The sequence below is a fragment of the Pleurodeles waltl genome, chromosome 4_1 (assembly GCF_031143425.1).
Source record: "Pleurodeles waltl isolate 20211129_DDA chromosome 4_1, aPleWal1.hap1.20221129, whole genome shotgun sequence".
Classification (NCBI taxonomy): domain Eukaryota; kingdom Metazoa; phylum Chordata; class Amphibia; order Caudata; family Salamandridae; genus Pleurodeles; species Pleurodeles waltl.
The window spans coordinates 970067264-970085335 of NC_090442.1; the positions used below are offsets into that span (position 1 = coordinate 970067264).

General features: G+C 39.7%; 1 protein-coding gene across 2 annotated transcripts in view; it reads left to right on the forward strand.

Annotated features, from left to right (window-relative positions):
- CERK (ceramide kinase) overlaps nucleotides 1-18072 on the forward strand; it is a 215725-nt gene that overhangs the window by 187612 nt on the left and 10041 nt on the right. For both annotated transcript variants that reach the window (XM_069229725.1, XM_069229726.1), the window contains 3 exons: nucleotides 835-940; nucleotides 1592-1668; nucleotides 17359-17561. In XM_069229725.1, coding sequence (XP_069085826.1) covers nucleotides 835-940; nucleotides 1592-1668; nucleotides 17359-17561 — 386 coding nt within the window. The remainder of the gene's footprint in view (nucleotides 1-834; nucleotides 941-1591; nucleotides 1669-17358; nucleotides 17562-18072) is intronic.

The window sequence follows — 18072 nt, forward strand, 5'->3', positions numbered from 1 at the left end:
ACTTTGAAAATCTTTAATAGAAAATTGGCTATGCGCAAAAAAATATTTTTAGTCTCAAAAAGCACACAATGCTATTGTAGTCCCTGGCAATGAAGGGATCTTGTTGTCCTGTGAATGTGCTCCTTGTAAAAGGTTAGAATGCAGTTACTCACAATGAGGTTATCGAGTGGCTAAAGTGGGCTGACCCGTTGCCTGCAATGCATGCGGTATTGGGGCAGAAGAGAAATGTAAATGACACAATAATATTTCAGAATATTAAGAGGACTCAGTGAAAGGCGCAATAAGTCAGTATATTGTTATACATATAATTGTAGCAAAATCAAAAAGTAATGACTAAAACTAGACCTAAATATCAAATTGTCATCAGCTTGAAGGTTGTTTCTTATTCAATATATAAATGGTATTGCAAATAGAAAATCCAAGGTGTATATGTACTGAAAGCAGTAGGTATAGATTGTGTGTATGTGACTTAAAACAAGAAAGAAAGGTTTGGCTCGGGTTATACAATAGAAAAGTTGTAATTAATTGGTTTATGGCAAAGGATGTGACAGTTACAACTTCAGTGGATTGTCAGTGTAGCATATTGCAAGGCTTCTGAACAGACAAGTTAGAAGGCCAGGTAATGACTTGCCTTCCTTTCCCTGATGAAAGATGGTGGTGATTGATGGGGACAAGGCAGGGTCAAGCAAATATGAGTTATTGATTTTTGGAGGCAGAGGGATGGAATGGTAAAGGAACTTTTCACTTTTCCACCCCTGATAGAAGTAACTGACACATAAACAGACAGGGGCAATAAAAGGCAAAACAAATAAAGGGTTATTGATTTTCTTTAAGGTTTCAAGACATTTCTGTCTCACCATTCCTACGAGGGAACAGTGTCATTCCGACCAGCAAAGCAGGCTCTTGCATCACCACGGGACAAGCAACTCTGCAAATTTGGGCAAGTACAGCAAAATTCACCTCGCATATTCTGATGGTCGCATCACAAAGATACAGATGTCAACTGAAATTGATTTGATAAAATGTTTATACAGCATTTGAAATTTTCTTAAAACATATATTCTAAATTTGACAATAAAATAAAGACTCCACATCTTGGAAGTGCAATTGTGAGAGCTTATATGATTTAATAAAACATGTATAAGTTAATGTGCAAATAGGATGTAATAACATAGGCAGTATTAGGAACAACACTGGCAGTAGAATTTCTTTTAAGTATTTGGAGCCACTAGATGATGAGCTTGGAATCCAACAGGGATATTTCAGGAACCTTTATATTAGGTGAGCGTCATTGCGGTAGTCCTCACTTATGCGACTGGCATGGTTGGTAGCGGCGTCAGGCACGTTGTTGTGTTTGTTTTGACACACACAACCATGGGTCACTGTGCTGCAAATGAGGAGAATGTTGACTTGCAGGGTATAAGATGTTAACATTTTCAAAACATTTTCAAAAAAGAGATGGCAGATCTGGATAGACTGCTTTAATTATTATTTATTGTCTTTGTATAAACCAGTGCAGGTTCATTGTCCGACATTTACATTTCTTTAATTGGGCCTTTTGAAGATTTCTGTGTTTTGGCTGATCCCACAGGTGCCCGGTTTGCAGGCAAGCGAAGAAGCAGCTAGAAATGCAGCAGAAGGAACCATTTGTCGGTCTAGAACACAATGGTAAGTTCAGAAAAAAACTGTTGACCAAAATATATAATGAATGTTGTGCACATGGACAACTGTGCTCAGTAGCATATACCTTTTGTGATATTTATAATCATCAGTTGCTATATGCATTTTCACTATTGTAGTTGTATTGAATATATATGAAATCGAACTTTCAAGCCTGGTATTGAATTAGGAGACAAGACACTAGTGCAATTAGAAAGGCCTTGAATATGAAGTGTAAGACTTAAAAACAAAATAACAGATTATTGTTTGCCAAAAGTACAGGACAAAGTTGTACGCAGTGATACAGTTGAATAAAGGTATGTTCATTTTATCTTTAAAAATACAATTCTGGTTGAACCAAGTTACCTCGGTGAACACACATAGACAATCAAGGAAATATAAGCCACATGACAGATGGCACAATGGTAACACCTCTCCCCAGTATGCATCTTGCATTAAGGAATCCTCCAGTTTCCAACAATGGAAGTCATTTTTATTTACTTGTATTATAGTGAGCTATGTATCACGTTTCGGTTATCTGTAGGCACTGAGGGTGAGTAGAGTCTATGTATTGTAGAATGAGGGAATGATAAGTTAAAGTCTAATTGGAAGCTTACACTCTAGTGTTCTATTGCGACCCAAAGTGTGTTTACAGAGCAAATTGAAAGATGAAACCCGAGCAAGGCAGACAAATCGGAGTTCTCAGCTCTTCTTTGATTCTTGGTAGCCTTGGATGGAATTGCTCTTTAATGGTTTCTGGGATCCATAGAATCTCTCAGAAAGATTTGACAGGGTTTGACAGTAACTTGTAACTTGTAGCTTGAACCAACTTAAATGAATTTATATAGTATGACATCACATTATAACTCAATTGAGATGGATCACTCCTAAATCTATCTTTCTAATAGCTGTTTATTCATTTATATAACAGGTTTCTATAATGCTCAGGCACCACAAGGTGTAGGGGCTCTTTATAATATAACAAAAACAGTGGTGGGGTGGGGAGGGGGAAATAGCTAAAGCACACAAGTGGAATCAAGGAGGAGAACAAAGAACTTAATACACAGCAGGGTAGACAATGGCCGGGTGAAAGTGGGTACACAAATCGGAAGGTGAGCAGTTTGACATATATAGTCAAGAGACAACCGATCCTTTTGAGTGTGAATTTAGATGCTGGAGGAATGACAGCAACATTTGGTTAGTCCAGCGGTTGATGGGAAGACAGTTGAATAGAAGAGTAGCAGCTCCTGAGAAAGACTGGTGCTTTGCATGGGTGGTTTTGAAGTTTAGGTTTCCAAAAGGAGGTTGTTTTTGCTTCTCAACAGTATCATGCCATTTGATAGTTTGAAGAGATTGATGACATCAATCAATCAGGGTTCTTGTTTAGCACGACTAATCACCCGTTTGGATTGTAAGGGGATGGGGGGCTTCTGCAGCTCGGTCGAAGTGTTGGTTGTCCCAGTCCAGTTCAGTCATTTTGAGTGGCAAGAGGGAGGAACGGGATGTGTTCACTAGGACAGAATTACCAAAGCCTAGATTTGACAAGATTAAGGTCTGGGCTGCTCTTGTTAGAAGAGAAAGCAATAAAACAAGATTCATTTTCTTCAAGGCTCGAAAGTGAAGGTTTGCCATTTTGGTAATTTTATTTACATGTGAGATCATGGATAACAAGAGTCCAGCGTGATCCTGAGTGTGAAGTTACAGAGTGGGAAATGTAGGTGTGGGCGTTTGCAATATTTAGTTGTTTTAACAGCTCTGGGTTTAACTTTTTTTAGTTTTGGGGTGAACAAGATGAACTCAGGGCTCCATGCCTAAATATTGAATGTGGAGATCAGAGAGTGAGGATGTCAATCAGTGATAAGGTTGTGAGATAGATTTGATTGTCATCTGTGTATCATTCCTTTACATTCTTTGGAAAGTAGTTCCATGTATAAACTAAAAGAGTTGGGGCTAAATTAGAGCATTGTGGACCCCACAAAAAATGAAAGATGTCACAGAGATATTGCCTTAGTTAGTTAGAAGGTTTTGAGACTTCTTCAAACCTCGAATTAACACCAGTGTTTTGAGTTGGAGTCAATGCTATGAACTACAGTCTAGTAACCAGGGTATTAATTGGAAACATTTGTACTACATCTTTTGTTTACAAAACTGCTAACATTGTTTCTTTCTTTTTTGCATCAACCATCCATTATATATATTATTATTTTTTATGCAGACTTGTGTTTTTTAGATACTTTGAAGGTTGTGAACATTTACTCAAAATTTGCAAACATTGTTTACATTTTCATTTAAACCTTGGAATGTCATATATGTTTTCTTTATCCACCTGCCTGGCCAATGGTAAACCTACTACTGTTTATTTAATACATGCTCTTTATTAAATTGTTCTTCATAGAGGACTTTCTGAATAGAGGACTTGAATCTCGAACCTGTTCTTACGTTTCTGTGATTCAGTGATGAATAATTAGAGCAGGAAAGACATCACAACATCATGGGCCTTTTTCTTCACTCAGCACGTGCCCAGTAGCTATTGTTTTCAATATGCACAATTTCATCATTAGCTGTTCCATGGTGTCCTACCCTTGTATATTATATGTCAGAAGATTATTGTTTATCCATTTCCATGCTTTTGTTACTCTTCTCAACTTATCTTTGGACAGCGGTTGGCATATGCTTGTACCCACAGTGTTAACGTGGCTGAATATTTTTTCTGATCAAAAGCCAAGAACTATACTGTTTCTAAATGTTGCTTCCAATAGACAGGCTAAATAGTCAAGTCCTATAGCGTTTCCCTATTTGGGACAATGGAAATAAGACTCTGAGTGGTACCAAAGTTAGATGAGAAATGGTTCTGATCCATATGTAAGCTTTGAAGACTGTACCCACATTTCAACCTTGTGGAACAACATGATTGTGAACGGATAAACATCTCTTGAATTACTTTTTATGGGCAGCGTACATGCTGCCTTAAATTGTCTGAGTTCAGACAATTAGGTGCATAATGTTGACATTCATTGAATTAACAGTCCCCTCAAGAGGTATTCACCAAAGGGCACTTCTTGGAAGCGCTGCTTGCCATCACAGGTTCATGGAGACCTTTCCGTTAAAAAAAAGAAATTAAAGTGCTCATTAGTACATTTTCCTGCACTAACGCCCTCATTTTGTTTCTTCCTTGCACAAGATGAGCGCAACTTCTGAGTCAGCCCTAGTCCAATTGGGAATGGCAAATAACTGGAAGGATCGAATTAATCTCATCAGATTCCCCTGGTTTGTCCTCATTCCTGATTGTGTTTGAATCTGGAGATGTTCGGCTGATTTGTGCAGAGTATCTGGGCAAAACGGCCTTGTTTGGCATATTTTTCCAGTTGAGGCATTTTAGGCTACACATGTTATCTTCAGTGTCTTGCAGTTTTGTATTTCCTTTAAAGGGCCCACGAATCAAGTGTCAACTTTGTCTGTGACTTTCATTCCTTTCCACTGAATATACATGAAGCTTTACATTCAGGGGAAAAATGTGAAATTTTTGAAATACTTGAAGGAATCTTCTCAGAAAGGCTATAGTTCTTCTAAGATGGGTGATTAGTTTATGTACATACTGTGATGCATCCTCATAGGGAATCCCAAAGTAGCTCCGGGAGGATCCATGCCAGGTTTTAGGATATTTGTGCAGGATAAATAAGGATGCAATTAATTTAACTGGGTCTTATTTACATAGTCATCCTGTTGTATTGTTATCGCATTGCCTCTTTCTCTGACTTCTGCATTGTATTATGTTGTCTTCTCCTGGTACAGTATCACCACTATCCTTAACACATATATGCGGCAGTAACAATAACTGTGCAAAGTATTGACTGAGGTATGGTCATTCAAGCAAAAGGTACTATGAGCCAGATGTACGAAGATACTGGTCTCAAAAAGCAGTTGCAAATAGTAACTTTTTTTTAAAAGCAATAATGTTTTCAAAATTCCTGTCACTAACCATTTATTCTTAGGGGGTCGGAACCGCAGTTTGGTAGGGACTCCCACAATATGTACCTTCCAATTTGTGATTTTGCATCCATTCCTAAACCCGTTTAAGAAGTCAGTAAAGTTTTACAGATTCCTATAATGGATGTATTTCATTCACAATAATTTTTAGCAGTCGTGCAAATTCCGGTTTTGCAACTTGGAATGTTTGTGACTGATAAAACATTTCATACATCTGGCCCATGATATTGACATGGTTAACATGGTTAATAGACTGTATCACAGGCTTGATCACATGCTTGTAGGGCAACCAAAGAACAGTACACAGAAAAAAAAGATTGAAGACCTGGTGTCAATTACAACCTTTCAGCAGAAGTTCATCAACTTTGAATTCAAAGAATGAAGAAACACACTTTAGAGTTAGATAATGTACATTCTAGTCTAGAATCCTACAGCTTAATACTCTAGAATTCTGCTGCTTTTACCATACCTTTGCCACCTGCGCTCACAAATTCACAAAGCACATGATGAGCAGGAAAGACAATGAGGCAAACAGTATGCGTTGCCTGTGGGAAGAACATCTGTGTCCAAAGAGTCATTCCTGAAAAGGCTTTTTATATGCAAGTTCTGCACAAGAGAGGCTCCGCCTGTAGCTTCCGTATAATAATATATTAACGCTAATGCGTGTATCCACAATTCATGAAGAAATCTGCTGCTCCAGTGGAAATTAGGATTTTGTTATGCATCAGCAGGCTTGTTTGAAAAGTCAGCATTTCCCCAGGAGTGGTGACTGACTGATTTAGTAATGCTGCTAGGAGATAAATTACAACCGAATTATCAGTGCAGATTGTTTTCTCTGCAGTACTTTGTGTACATCTATCTTCTCATGCTTTGTAGCTCCTTTGCAACTTGCTAGTGGAAATGTATTGACATCGCACTGTATTGCCCCACAAGTAACAAAGGGCAGGTTTTATAATGGGGATATTCATTTAGTTAAACTGATCAGATTTTAAAATTCTTTGGCATACGGATCTGTTTACACCTTAGCAGTTTGTGTTTTATGAGCAAAGCCGTGTATTTAGATGTAACAACTTTTACTTAACTAAACGTGGGTATTTAAACTAGACGTGTGTCACAAGATAGGAAGTCAGCAAAATATTGAAACGCTGCTTCTGGTATTTTATTCAAAGTTACTGGGATGTATTAAGGTTTCTGGAGTTCTGCCTGGTCAACCGTCTGTATTTTGTTCTGGAAAGATTATGAATGATAATGGCTAGTGGATGGCCGGCCACTCTGCCTTTATGTAACAGACCCGCTTTCTCCTAAAACGCTTTGGATCCGCAGTTGACATATGTTTAGTACTGTTTACGAAAATGACATGTCAAACAAATGTAGTGCATTGCCTTTGTGGGAAAATCCACATAACTGACTTCCTCTGTTCTTTGTAATTTATTTCAAAAGTCAGTGATAGTGGGGTATTTGTTTGTAATAGTGTTCTTTCATCAAAGCAGATCGTATAGATGTCACCTCTCTTTTCAGTTCAAAATGGAACTTTAGTAAATTCAGAGCACGATTCTTTGCTGATACTTTCATTTAGCTTTTTTCACTTTTTTTTTTTTTTTTTTTTTTTTTTTTTTTCTCGTATCAAAGCGTGGCTCAGGAATCTCTACACCCCCTTTCCCTGCTAGATCAATTACTGTACAAGTAGCTTCATTCTCATGGTAGCATGGCGGCTCTGGGTCATCTCCACAAATGCCTCCACATTCTGACAGAGTGGTTCTGCTACTCAGACAGTCCCAGTTGAGTTCTGTATCCTCCAGTCCATTTTGTTTTACCGAAAGGCATTTTTTCATTTTATTTTCCCAGTGAACCTTTTAACAAATTGTTTGTGGAGTTGAGAGACATTGTGGCAGTTGTACCAATAATCTAGCAAGTTGTTAATGTAATTGAGCTATACAGACCTAGGCAATGGCTGCACCGGGCCTTTGTGTTACCTTTAAGCAAATATATTGTGCAACCTGGGTAGGCTACAGGGGAGGTCACATACAGAGCTTTGGGTTCTAATGACATTGGGCCCAATTCACAAAAGACATTTTGGAGTTTGTAAAGCAAATGCAGTTCACAAGCATATGGCCAGAGATCTCCACCTCTCTCTGAAATGTCACCCTGGAGGTATGATCTACAAACACATAAATATAACATTTAGTAATAACTGTGGGAGCGACCACATAAATATATAGTTTAGGATGATTATATATAGTAAATGTGGGAAAATGAGGAATACTTTCTACGAAATGGGACAGGGTTAAGGGAAATTTAACGAGGAGTTTAGGAATGAACACTCCAAATCATACACCCAAATTACAGAAAGACTGTTGCTATTCACAGATGTACCCTTCATTTTCTACAACAGCCTTTTTAGTGGAAAAACAAGCTTAAAAGTACTCCATCCCAGCCTTCAATGAGTCAGACATAATGTATAACCATGCACACTTTCTGCAACACACAGCTATAATCATTAACGGAGGCAGGCTGCCAATAACACCCTATAATACTTAATGTAATATAAGTTAATTCTAAATGTAAAATATGTATTATTTTAAGTTAGAAAAATTAACTATAATATGTGTTAAATTATATTATTTCTTTCTTTAGTAGTACACATACCTTTATAATAAAATACATTTTAACTTGGTTTATAAAGTCCAAGAATAATTATAATTTATACAAGCACAACTTATATCAAACTTTGTCTCTTGTTATCAGTAAAATAAAGTCCATAATGGAGCGATTTTAACTTTAAAGTTGTTCAATGTTATTTTAGAAATTCTTATATTTAAATTAATTTGCAATTTAATACAAATAAGGTAGTGTGAGGTAGTTTAATTAGTCCTAAATTGATATTGTGTGTTTAAAATGATGCTACATTTTTTTAATTAAAATTAATTCGTGTGTAGCATGGATGACTGTAGGCACACATGCTCTACATACTCCTGCCATCTAGTGCTGGACCTGGACGTTTTCAAATTGTTATTCTTCTAAGAAACTTGAGTCACTGGACCTGTTGTGACTTCACCCGTGGTCAGCAATGCACCAGCATACAGACTGCACTTCTGATTGTTTTCTTTCACCATTGTTATTAGATGTTTAGGAATGCTGCTCCAAAGTTAGCCCACTTATACACCCCAGGTTTCTTATTTTCTCGAGACCGTTTCAGGTCCAGCAATTCTCTTTTCTAACCCTACAACACAAAAAGCTACTGCACTGAGGAAAAGTTCAATTTGCACTGGCAGAACTTCAGAACGAACAGTGAACGCCCAGGGCACTTCCACTGCCATATTCTCCAGGGTGTGCCAAGGTTTACTCGAGAATGTTTCTAGGACAGCGTTATGGAACACACTCCATTCCACTTCTGTCCAGGGTATGATTAAAAATACCCTTGGACAAATGACCATGAGATCTGCAACCCGTGCACCTCCCCATTGCACTTCCCGACATACTTTAAAGTCTGCCTCACCTTCTCTTGTAAACAAATTCTCAGGTATCAGGCAAAGAGAAGGTTAGCACACCAAATAATACAGAGACAAGTGTTGTCAGAGATGCCTTACAGTTTCAATACTGAACATATGCTTGGCGCTCAGAAGAAAGAGACTGTCACTTCCAGCATTCTGGTAGGCCAAACCCAAGAATCTTCAGGTTCTGTGTTCCCTGAGGCCTTTGACATTGAGGAAGGGAAGTTCATTGAGGCAACAGCACAGTACACCCCAGCCTCAAGCAAAACACAGAATTCATACCAAGCCCACCCACTGCACCTTAAGGTCAGGCTTAAGCCCTAAACGAACAACACCTAAGGCAGAGCACTGCTCCTTCAGGATTTGGCGTCGAGCCCAGAGACGAACCAGAAACAGCATAAACCTTTAGGTTCTGCACCTTCATTTGGTAACACTTGGACTCAAGAGATTGTGTCAACACTCAAGGAGGCCCGATGCAAGGGCATCCAAGCTCACCATGCTGCACCACCCCCTTGGCACTGAGATTTAGAAAAGAGACACTGCATCACTGTCACCAAGCTGCTGAGAAACCTCACTTGAAGTTTATGCACAAAACCTCCCCACAACCAGCACTGAAGCCCCCTCGATACAGAGGTTGGACTTCTCGGAGAGACTGGGCTTTGAAAAGCTTGCAGATGTCCTGGGCAAAAACAAAATAATCTTTTCAGTCACCCAAGATGCAGATAAAGTTCTTGCCAAACCTCCAGCTCTATGACTCATCCACATTGCTAAGAAGCAGCACCTCATCTTCATAGAGGAACCAGTTTCCACGTCATATGGCCTTAAGCCCTAAATATGGTTAGAGTCTTGGCCACTAGTCTTGTACCAGTCTGTCATTGTCATCCACACCTCCTCCTCCACCACCTGTGGTAGTACCACAGCCCCCCCACCTGAGCCACAAGATACTGACTCAAAATCAGGCAATCCATATTCCCCCTTTAGCCCCTTTAATGAACCCTTTAGGCCACAAGGGGAAGATGACACATGATAGTATTATGCTCTAGACCCACAAGGTGACCCAGACCTCTACCCATATCCTGTCAAGCCATCCCCGCCAGATGACACTTCTACATACCATAAAGTTATTCAGAGGGCTGCACAGCACCACAATATTAAACATCTTACGGAGGAGGAAAAGCAGAACTTTCTGGTCAAAACATTGTCCAAGTCCAAACGTACAGTACAAGTCTTCTAATGGCAATTTCAGGTTTTCAGGTAGCAGGCAACTTCAATGAGCCAGAAAAGGCCAGTGTATTCACCCCACAAGTTGAAAAAATATGCTTCTGATGATATGGCCTATATTCGAAGTCAGGTAGGGGATAGGAGCTGGTTGCTGAGGACAAAACTATTAGCAACACTAACATTAGGTGTGCCCTCGATGCCGCAGTAACAGCATCTAGGGCTGTCAACAATAGTGTCCTGCTCTGCAGATATACTCGGCTTAGGGTGTCCGCGTTTAGGCCTCAGGTACAAGAGCACCTCTTAAACACCTTTTGATGGCGAGTATCTGTTTCGCCCTCAGGTCATTGAGATACTTGAAAAAATAAACAAGGATACAGACGTAGCTAAGTCTACGAGTGCTCTACATTCCCGTAGCCCAAAATCTGCTTTCCATAAGCAACAAATTAGTGGAGGTGCCAAACCAGAGGCCTCATTATTAACAATAGCAGCAGGCTGTTCGGGAGCCCAAACATCCTAAGCTTTTCTGCTTTTCCACAGAGGGGCCTATAAAGGGAGTGTGCATGGTTACAGGGTATCATTTTCTATTATTATTTATATATATATATATTTACATATACATATATAAATATATATATATATATATATATATATATATATATATATTTTTTTTTTTGTTAATAATTAACTTTATTAAAATTACCTATAGGAAGCTTTAGGTACAGCTAGCCGAGAGCTCCACAGACAGGGGGAAAGTTACTAATAGCAACATTATACTTGTAAATTCAGTCATTGGAGTGACCACCCCATTATTTGAGCGGATGGATACTTATAAGTCTACATTTAGGAGTAAATCTCCAGTCGTAAATGGTGAACAGAAAACAATATAGAAGTTTACATCTAGGTTAATGAGTGCATCTAGACGTCAGTGGTAGTGAATTTGTCCCCCTGTATTTAGAAGCATCAACCAATGAAACACAATTGAAGTAATATGGTAGAAGGTTTTGTTGAATCTCCAGTGAAGAATGGTGTATGAATGTGATGAACATCTTTATAATCTGTGGGTAAGGAGGGGGAGTTGATGGAGGAGACTTTTGAAACCTAATGGGAGTAAATGTTTTACAGAAATTGAGTATAATTCAGTAACTGGGTGATTCTATAAGGGAACAGAAGGTTAGTTTAGCAGGGAAGAGTTGAGAGATGCGTAGAGTTTACAGGGCGCACTTATTTTCCTGCCTAAAGCATTTACTGCGAGCAAAAGGCACATAAGGGAAAGACGGAGGAAGAGAAAAACGAAATAGCGTTACATTGGGAGAATGCAGAAAGCTGCAACAGCGAGCTGAAGGGACAGGGAGTGGTTGTAAATGGTTTAAAGAGGCCCGAGATAGTTTAAGGATTAGGCTGCCTCAGTTTTCCGTGTTCGCACATTTAACAGCCGCGCGTGTCAGAGGAGAGCTTTGAGCTCGGGCACGTTCTTAGTTGCAAATTAAGTACTGAGGCTATTCATGGACATGTCTGACCACCGAATTGTGTTTTATTCATTTTAAGTCCGTAAAATGGACAATGTAAAGGCTGGTCGACTCCTCCACGTCATCACCTTTAAGTGCTTTTAGAGTTGATAAAAGTAAAAAACTGGAGCAAACGTTGACACTGTAGTCAGCGGCGCTGTTGCGCTGCTGCTAGAGAATCTGGACTGTAAAGTTTACACAAAGAGAATCCTTCCCCGCCTCATACAGAAATCACTTAAACTTTCTCACTAGCTAAAATTGTCACGAAGGGCACCTGTTTGTACAGATTTTCTTAAAGGATACTTGTTTCGCTCACACTGCACAGAATAATAGACACCACTTTTATTTACAGATCGGATAAAAACTGATGTCTGTCAACCCCACCACATTTCGTACAAGAGGGGAGTCTTTGGTTTGTGTAATAATTGCTCATAAGCAAAGTATATAATTTCATGCAAAAACATACACTCTATTAGTTTGCATAGTACGTGATGAAAAATTTGGGACAGTAGCCGTTCTTGCAAAAAGAAAACTTAAATCACACTACAAGAACCAGACAATGTTACTTAAGTTCATTTTTAATAGAAGAGAACGTTTCTGAACTATATTTTTTTACGGTCAAATCGTAGACTTATACAAAATCCATAACTCGCAGTGAAAAATCACCAGCCCACAGCACAATTTTTTTTCTAAAATACATTATTCAGGTTTTTTTTTATAGCTCTATGATGCAACTTTAAATAGTCACCTGGTGTATTTATGGGCTTTTGAGACTTGCTTGTTCTGTTTAACTTTTTGTAACCTGTAAACATTGTTGCAGGAAAACTCTCTTTGAAAACTTTATATCTGCAGAAATGTGTAAAACCACCGTTTTGAGTCAGTGAAGCCTTTTTCAGGAAACTATTCAGTGTATTATGTTCATGTTACCATAGAGCGTATCACTGCTTCCTAAGCTAGTAAGGTTTCAAGCCTTTTTTTAAATCACTGTCTAAAAGGATTAGTGGTAGGCTGGGGAGTGCAACTGAATAATTTTGAATTTCAATCCTGAATTGTAAACCTAAATCGTTTCAACTCTACTTCAGGAGTCTACATTGAAATGCCAGTATATTTATTAATGGGAGCAGAAAATACTTGTCTGTAAAGGTTTCTTCCGTGAGAACCTGCGGAGACTGATGTTCGAAGTTTGCATTTTCTACTCATCTGCTAAGTGCATCCCTTGAGGAATTTTTAGCAGCCAATAACTCCTTTCCCCAAATATCATTTTACACAATATGTGGCTCAGTGTATTCACATATAAACTGATTCATGGATGTAAATGTTGCATTGATTCTGCACAGTAGGAAGTCTGGTTGCAAAGTTGTCATGAGTGCAAGACTCCGCAAATAATAATGTTCCCAAATACAATTGTGGCTTTCCTACATTTTTAGGTAAATATTTATTTTCTTTATATAGTTATTTATTTTTTGTGATTGCATTGTGCACACTATTACCCCTTGCAGCCATCTGTGTACCACCCTTCTTTTAAACCAGTAATTACAAAGAAAGGATTTTTATGAATTATTCTCAGAGCATTTATTATTAATTGGAAGTATTATGTGAAAATGCTATTATGTCCTTTCAAAATCTATTCTTGTGTTGTAAAATGCACTGCAAGTGGCCATGAAAGGGGGTGTGGCCAAGATGGCGTGAACGACGGACTCTTCTTGAGTGAGCTCCGTGTCCAGCCCTTCAAGATCCTGCTATATCCTTGTTGGTAGTCATGAATTAAGGCTTCTGCTCCATTAAGCCAATTCAGAACAGCCAGGTGGGGGGAAAAAGAAGAAAAGAAGCCAGAGCTGACTGAATTACATTGCGGCCCTGGACAGGCCGCGGAGGGCGTAGACAAACATGCTCATGACACTTGTGGGCCCGGTGATGGTGGCTGGAGTCGCCTTGCATGGCGCAAAATGGGGGCGGACTTACGGAGCTGAGGAGATACTTCCTGTGTAGTGCTCGATAGGCCTTCGGCTAGACACAGCAAGCTGGCGAGATCATAGCGTAGGGAGGCCACGAGGAAGGTGTGGCCACTGCCGGCCACGTGGGCGGCATAGAAGAAATTGACCCACCTGAGGGACATTGCCTCACCATGGATGGACCCGAGGGCCGTGAGGCAGACGGAGGAAGCTGAGGCGAGTGATCGTCAGGAAATGTTCTTGGAGGCAGTAAGTAGACCATGCGGGGCCTTACTGCTAGCTTGCGATGCCACAAGCTGCCGAAGGAGAAGGGGGTGTGTGTGCCCAACTTCGCCGACGAGATCATGCCAGGAGCACGGGCCTTTGAGAGGTGTCAATCAACTGTAAGGTGCCAGACCTTTTTGTTCCCTCCCCCTGCACCTTCAGTGTAAAGAGGATTGTTCCCCTCCCCCCCCACCAAGAGGCTGGAGTTCTTTGTCAGTGACTCAGCCGCTTATGGAGTGGAGGATGGAAGGGGCTCTCGTGGAAGACTCTTCTAGTGATACTAGCGTGGGCGACATTACTACTTCCCGATTCCCCACTGACATGGGGTCTAGGCCTACCGGACTGGAGGGCACGACAATATAGAGGGATCTTCAATGAACTGTGGGAGCTCTCGGCCGTATTGGAAATTTGGGGAGCTCTCGGCCGTATTGGAGATACCACTACAGCTTGAACCGCGTTTTGTGCTGCAGGGGATCCCCAGTGATGTTGACCTTCCCCTTCAAACTCGCCTTTTGCATGATGGGCCTTGTGATGTCTGAAAGAGATATTGCTAAATACTTGGGTCGCCAGAGACACTACCTATCCAGGAATGGAGAAGGGCAATAGATTTATATATGGCAGCTGAAAAAGCAATGTATCATAGCAGAGGCTGCTCATACTCATGTAAGTTTGACAAAATCTGGGAACAGTGGAGAACATACTACGGACTGGTATCCCGAGCGGAGAGCTCAGTTACTCAATCGGGGGAAAGGTAATGGCCGGATGGATTGACTGTGATCATGGCGGTGTTTATTGTGCAATGACTCGATTTTAATTTAGTACAACATTGATGGCAGAAGGTTTAATGTTTCGAACCTTTAGGTAGTAAATGCTGGTATTGGTGGCAGGTGACTGCTACGCATTCTGTGGTTTATGTGTTCATGATAAAAATACAATAAAAACATTTAAAAGTAAAAAGAAAAGAAAAAAGAAGCTGACCATAAAAATCTTCAGAGTCAAAATAAGAAGAAACATATTATTTATTATGTGATTCAGTGACACGATTTTAGCTGGATTGGAGGGTGATGTTTTTCCTTTGGCGTATTTGTGTTTTTTTCTCTTGAACAGGGTTCTCTGGTACACACTGTTCCAGAGAGGCAACCCAAGCTGTTTAGACCTGGGTTCACAGCGCAACCGTCTCCCGATCGTATGTGATCAAATGCACTTTTGCGAGAGGGAATTTGGCTCAGCCCGCATTCATTTCCTCGGTTAGAGATTTTGATTAAGCAGCTGTTGTGTGTTTATACTAAAAAAGTTGTCTTGTACTTCACTTTTCACGTAGTAGGAAAGCTTATGCTCTGTATAGTAGCACTGAATAGGTCATAGTAGGCTTGACTTATTTATTGTCAACCCATACGTTAAAGCCAATAGGCATATAAGGGTGTAGCATGTAGAGTATTTTGTTAAATGGAATCTTCCAGATTGCCCTAGTCGGCAAAGGTTTTGATGTTAGTAACTCCTTCTGACAAATCCAGGGGGTAGAATGTTTGCATAGGACAATCTTTGTTTGGCCCTCTTGAGAGACTTTTATTTTGTTTTACCAATTGTAATTTTGTGTATAATCATAATTTTAAGAATCCATGACTGTCGGTTGCCTTGTGGGAAAGCTTTATGTTCATTACAGTAGTCCTGAGTTAGTTATGGTGACAAGGCTTTGATAGAGGCTATGGGCTGATTGGTTCATAGGGAAACTTTATTCCAAATGCCATAGGACTGATCTGTTGTACATGAAGCCTTATGACAATGGCAGTAGACCTAACTTACTGTGAAGAGCATTTGTCAAAGTCAATAGACAATTAAAGATGGGCAGCTATATTGTACCGTGAAGGCACATGGATTACCTTAGTAATCAAGGTTTTACTGTTGGTTAATCTCCCAACAGTTCCTGGGAGGGGGTTGAACTCCTGTAATGTTGCACATATGTGTAGTGTTACGAGTGCATGCCTGGTAGCTGTCAATGTACGGTCAATAAAATAGGCCTTTGTTGATTATGGTGATAATCTGATGAAAAAGACAACAGGCATGAATGGTTCACTGGGAACAGGAAAGTCATACGGCATACTTTTGGTTTATTTATTATGAAACTTTTTACAAAGTCAGTAGACCTGACTTTTTTATTATGAAAAGTATATGTTAAAGCCAGTAGGCAATGAAGGATGTTATTACATTGTGTTGAAAGCTGTACAAAGGTATTTTGTTATATTGAATCTCAGAGATTACCACAGTAGGTGAAGGTTTTGGTTGGTGCTATTTATATCCTATCTGACAAATCCTCACGGTTGAAATTAGCACTATGATAAACCTTAAAACACTTTCTTAGAGGGGCCTGGCAGGGTTAGACGCTGAAACACAAATACACTCAGACACAGTCTCATACACGTAAAATCTTATCCATACACTTACATACACAGAGGAGCTTTGGTGGTACACTTCTGAAAATGATCTTTTTGAGTGTCATTCACACTCTGCTTCCATCCTAGACAGCATGGATCAGGTCACTTCTGCCATTGGCCCTATTGCTATGTGGCTGAACATGTGTATATGTGCCTCAAAATGTCTGCATCAGAGCCTGGACCGGTATTTTCCCTTTCATTTCACTCCTGTATTTTTATTTATTTTTACTCTTTACTACAACTTCCCAGACAGTGCTAGCTGGCTGGTCACTTACAGCTCGTTTTATCTGCACCTTGTGCGATAACCGCTTCTAAAGCAGTTGTCCTTTTTGAAATAATATTGTCCATAGTGTGTCATTGTTTTACTGTTTCAAGGTGGCTGACAGATGCTACGTTTATTTTTATTTTTTTACTAGCACACGGCTGCACGTGTAGGTGGCATGTTTTCTTTTTTCTGCATTTAACCTTTTAATTTATCTTGCATATGCGTACTGATTTTGTGTGTGTTTTATTGTGGATAGGTAAAAGGATGAATGTAAGAATGAATCAATGAGTGGATGACTGGATGCATAAGTTCAGGGATGGGTGAAAGAATGAATGTGTGATTACTTACGGAACGCTTAAATTCACCATTGACCGAAAATGCACTTTCAGAGCTAAGCAAGACCCTTTAGCATTTCCAGTGTGTGTTTGTTGTTTGTTGATACTATGAGGCTTTTTGTGCAAATGGTTAATCACAATTTAAAAAAAGTAAAACACTTCTAAACGGTTATCAAACCATTTTGAGGGGATTTGCATGCTTCATCATCTGACCTTTATTAATTGAGTTACTGTCTCTGTGTTTCAGAAGATGGAGACTGGCAAACCGTGAGAGGAAAGTTTATAGCAATCAATGCAGCAAACATGAGCTGCGCATGTCCGCGAAGCCCGAAAGGCCTATCACCTGCAGCCCACTTGGCAGATGGAACTGCAGATCTCATTTTAGTCCGCAAGTGCTCGCGTTTTAAGTTTTTAAGGCATCTAATTAGACACACCAATAAGGAAGATCAGGTATGTATCGCTCTGCGTTTCAATATTTAAGAATAAACGTCTTAGTCTCTCAATAGTAAATTTACATAAAGATGACCCTCAAACAGATGTGTATAAATTATCATCAAATATTAAAATGGTAAAAAAATAATTTACCAAATGATATACATTTAAATGCATAGCTTCAATACTTAAACGAGACTTCAGGGTTTATTTAGAGTTGAGCCTCTGTAGGACATCTGCCAAAAAAGTGTCCGTTCACCGTCACTGTACTAACAGTGCTTTGATGTCAATGAGACACCACATTTGGCACTTGGGACATCTGCCCTTATTGGCCCATGTCCCGCACCAGCAAGCTGTTATAAAGGCCCTTCCTCTTAATCTCCAAGCTGCCCTGAGAAAACGCAAGGTGGTGCAACACAGCAAAGATGAAGACAACATCATTAGAAAAATATTGCAGAACGGTAGTTTCCAAAGCTCTGAACCTTTAATACTGGACATAATACTTCTTTATGGGTCCCCTATAGATGTA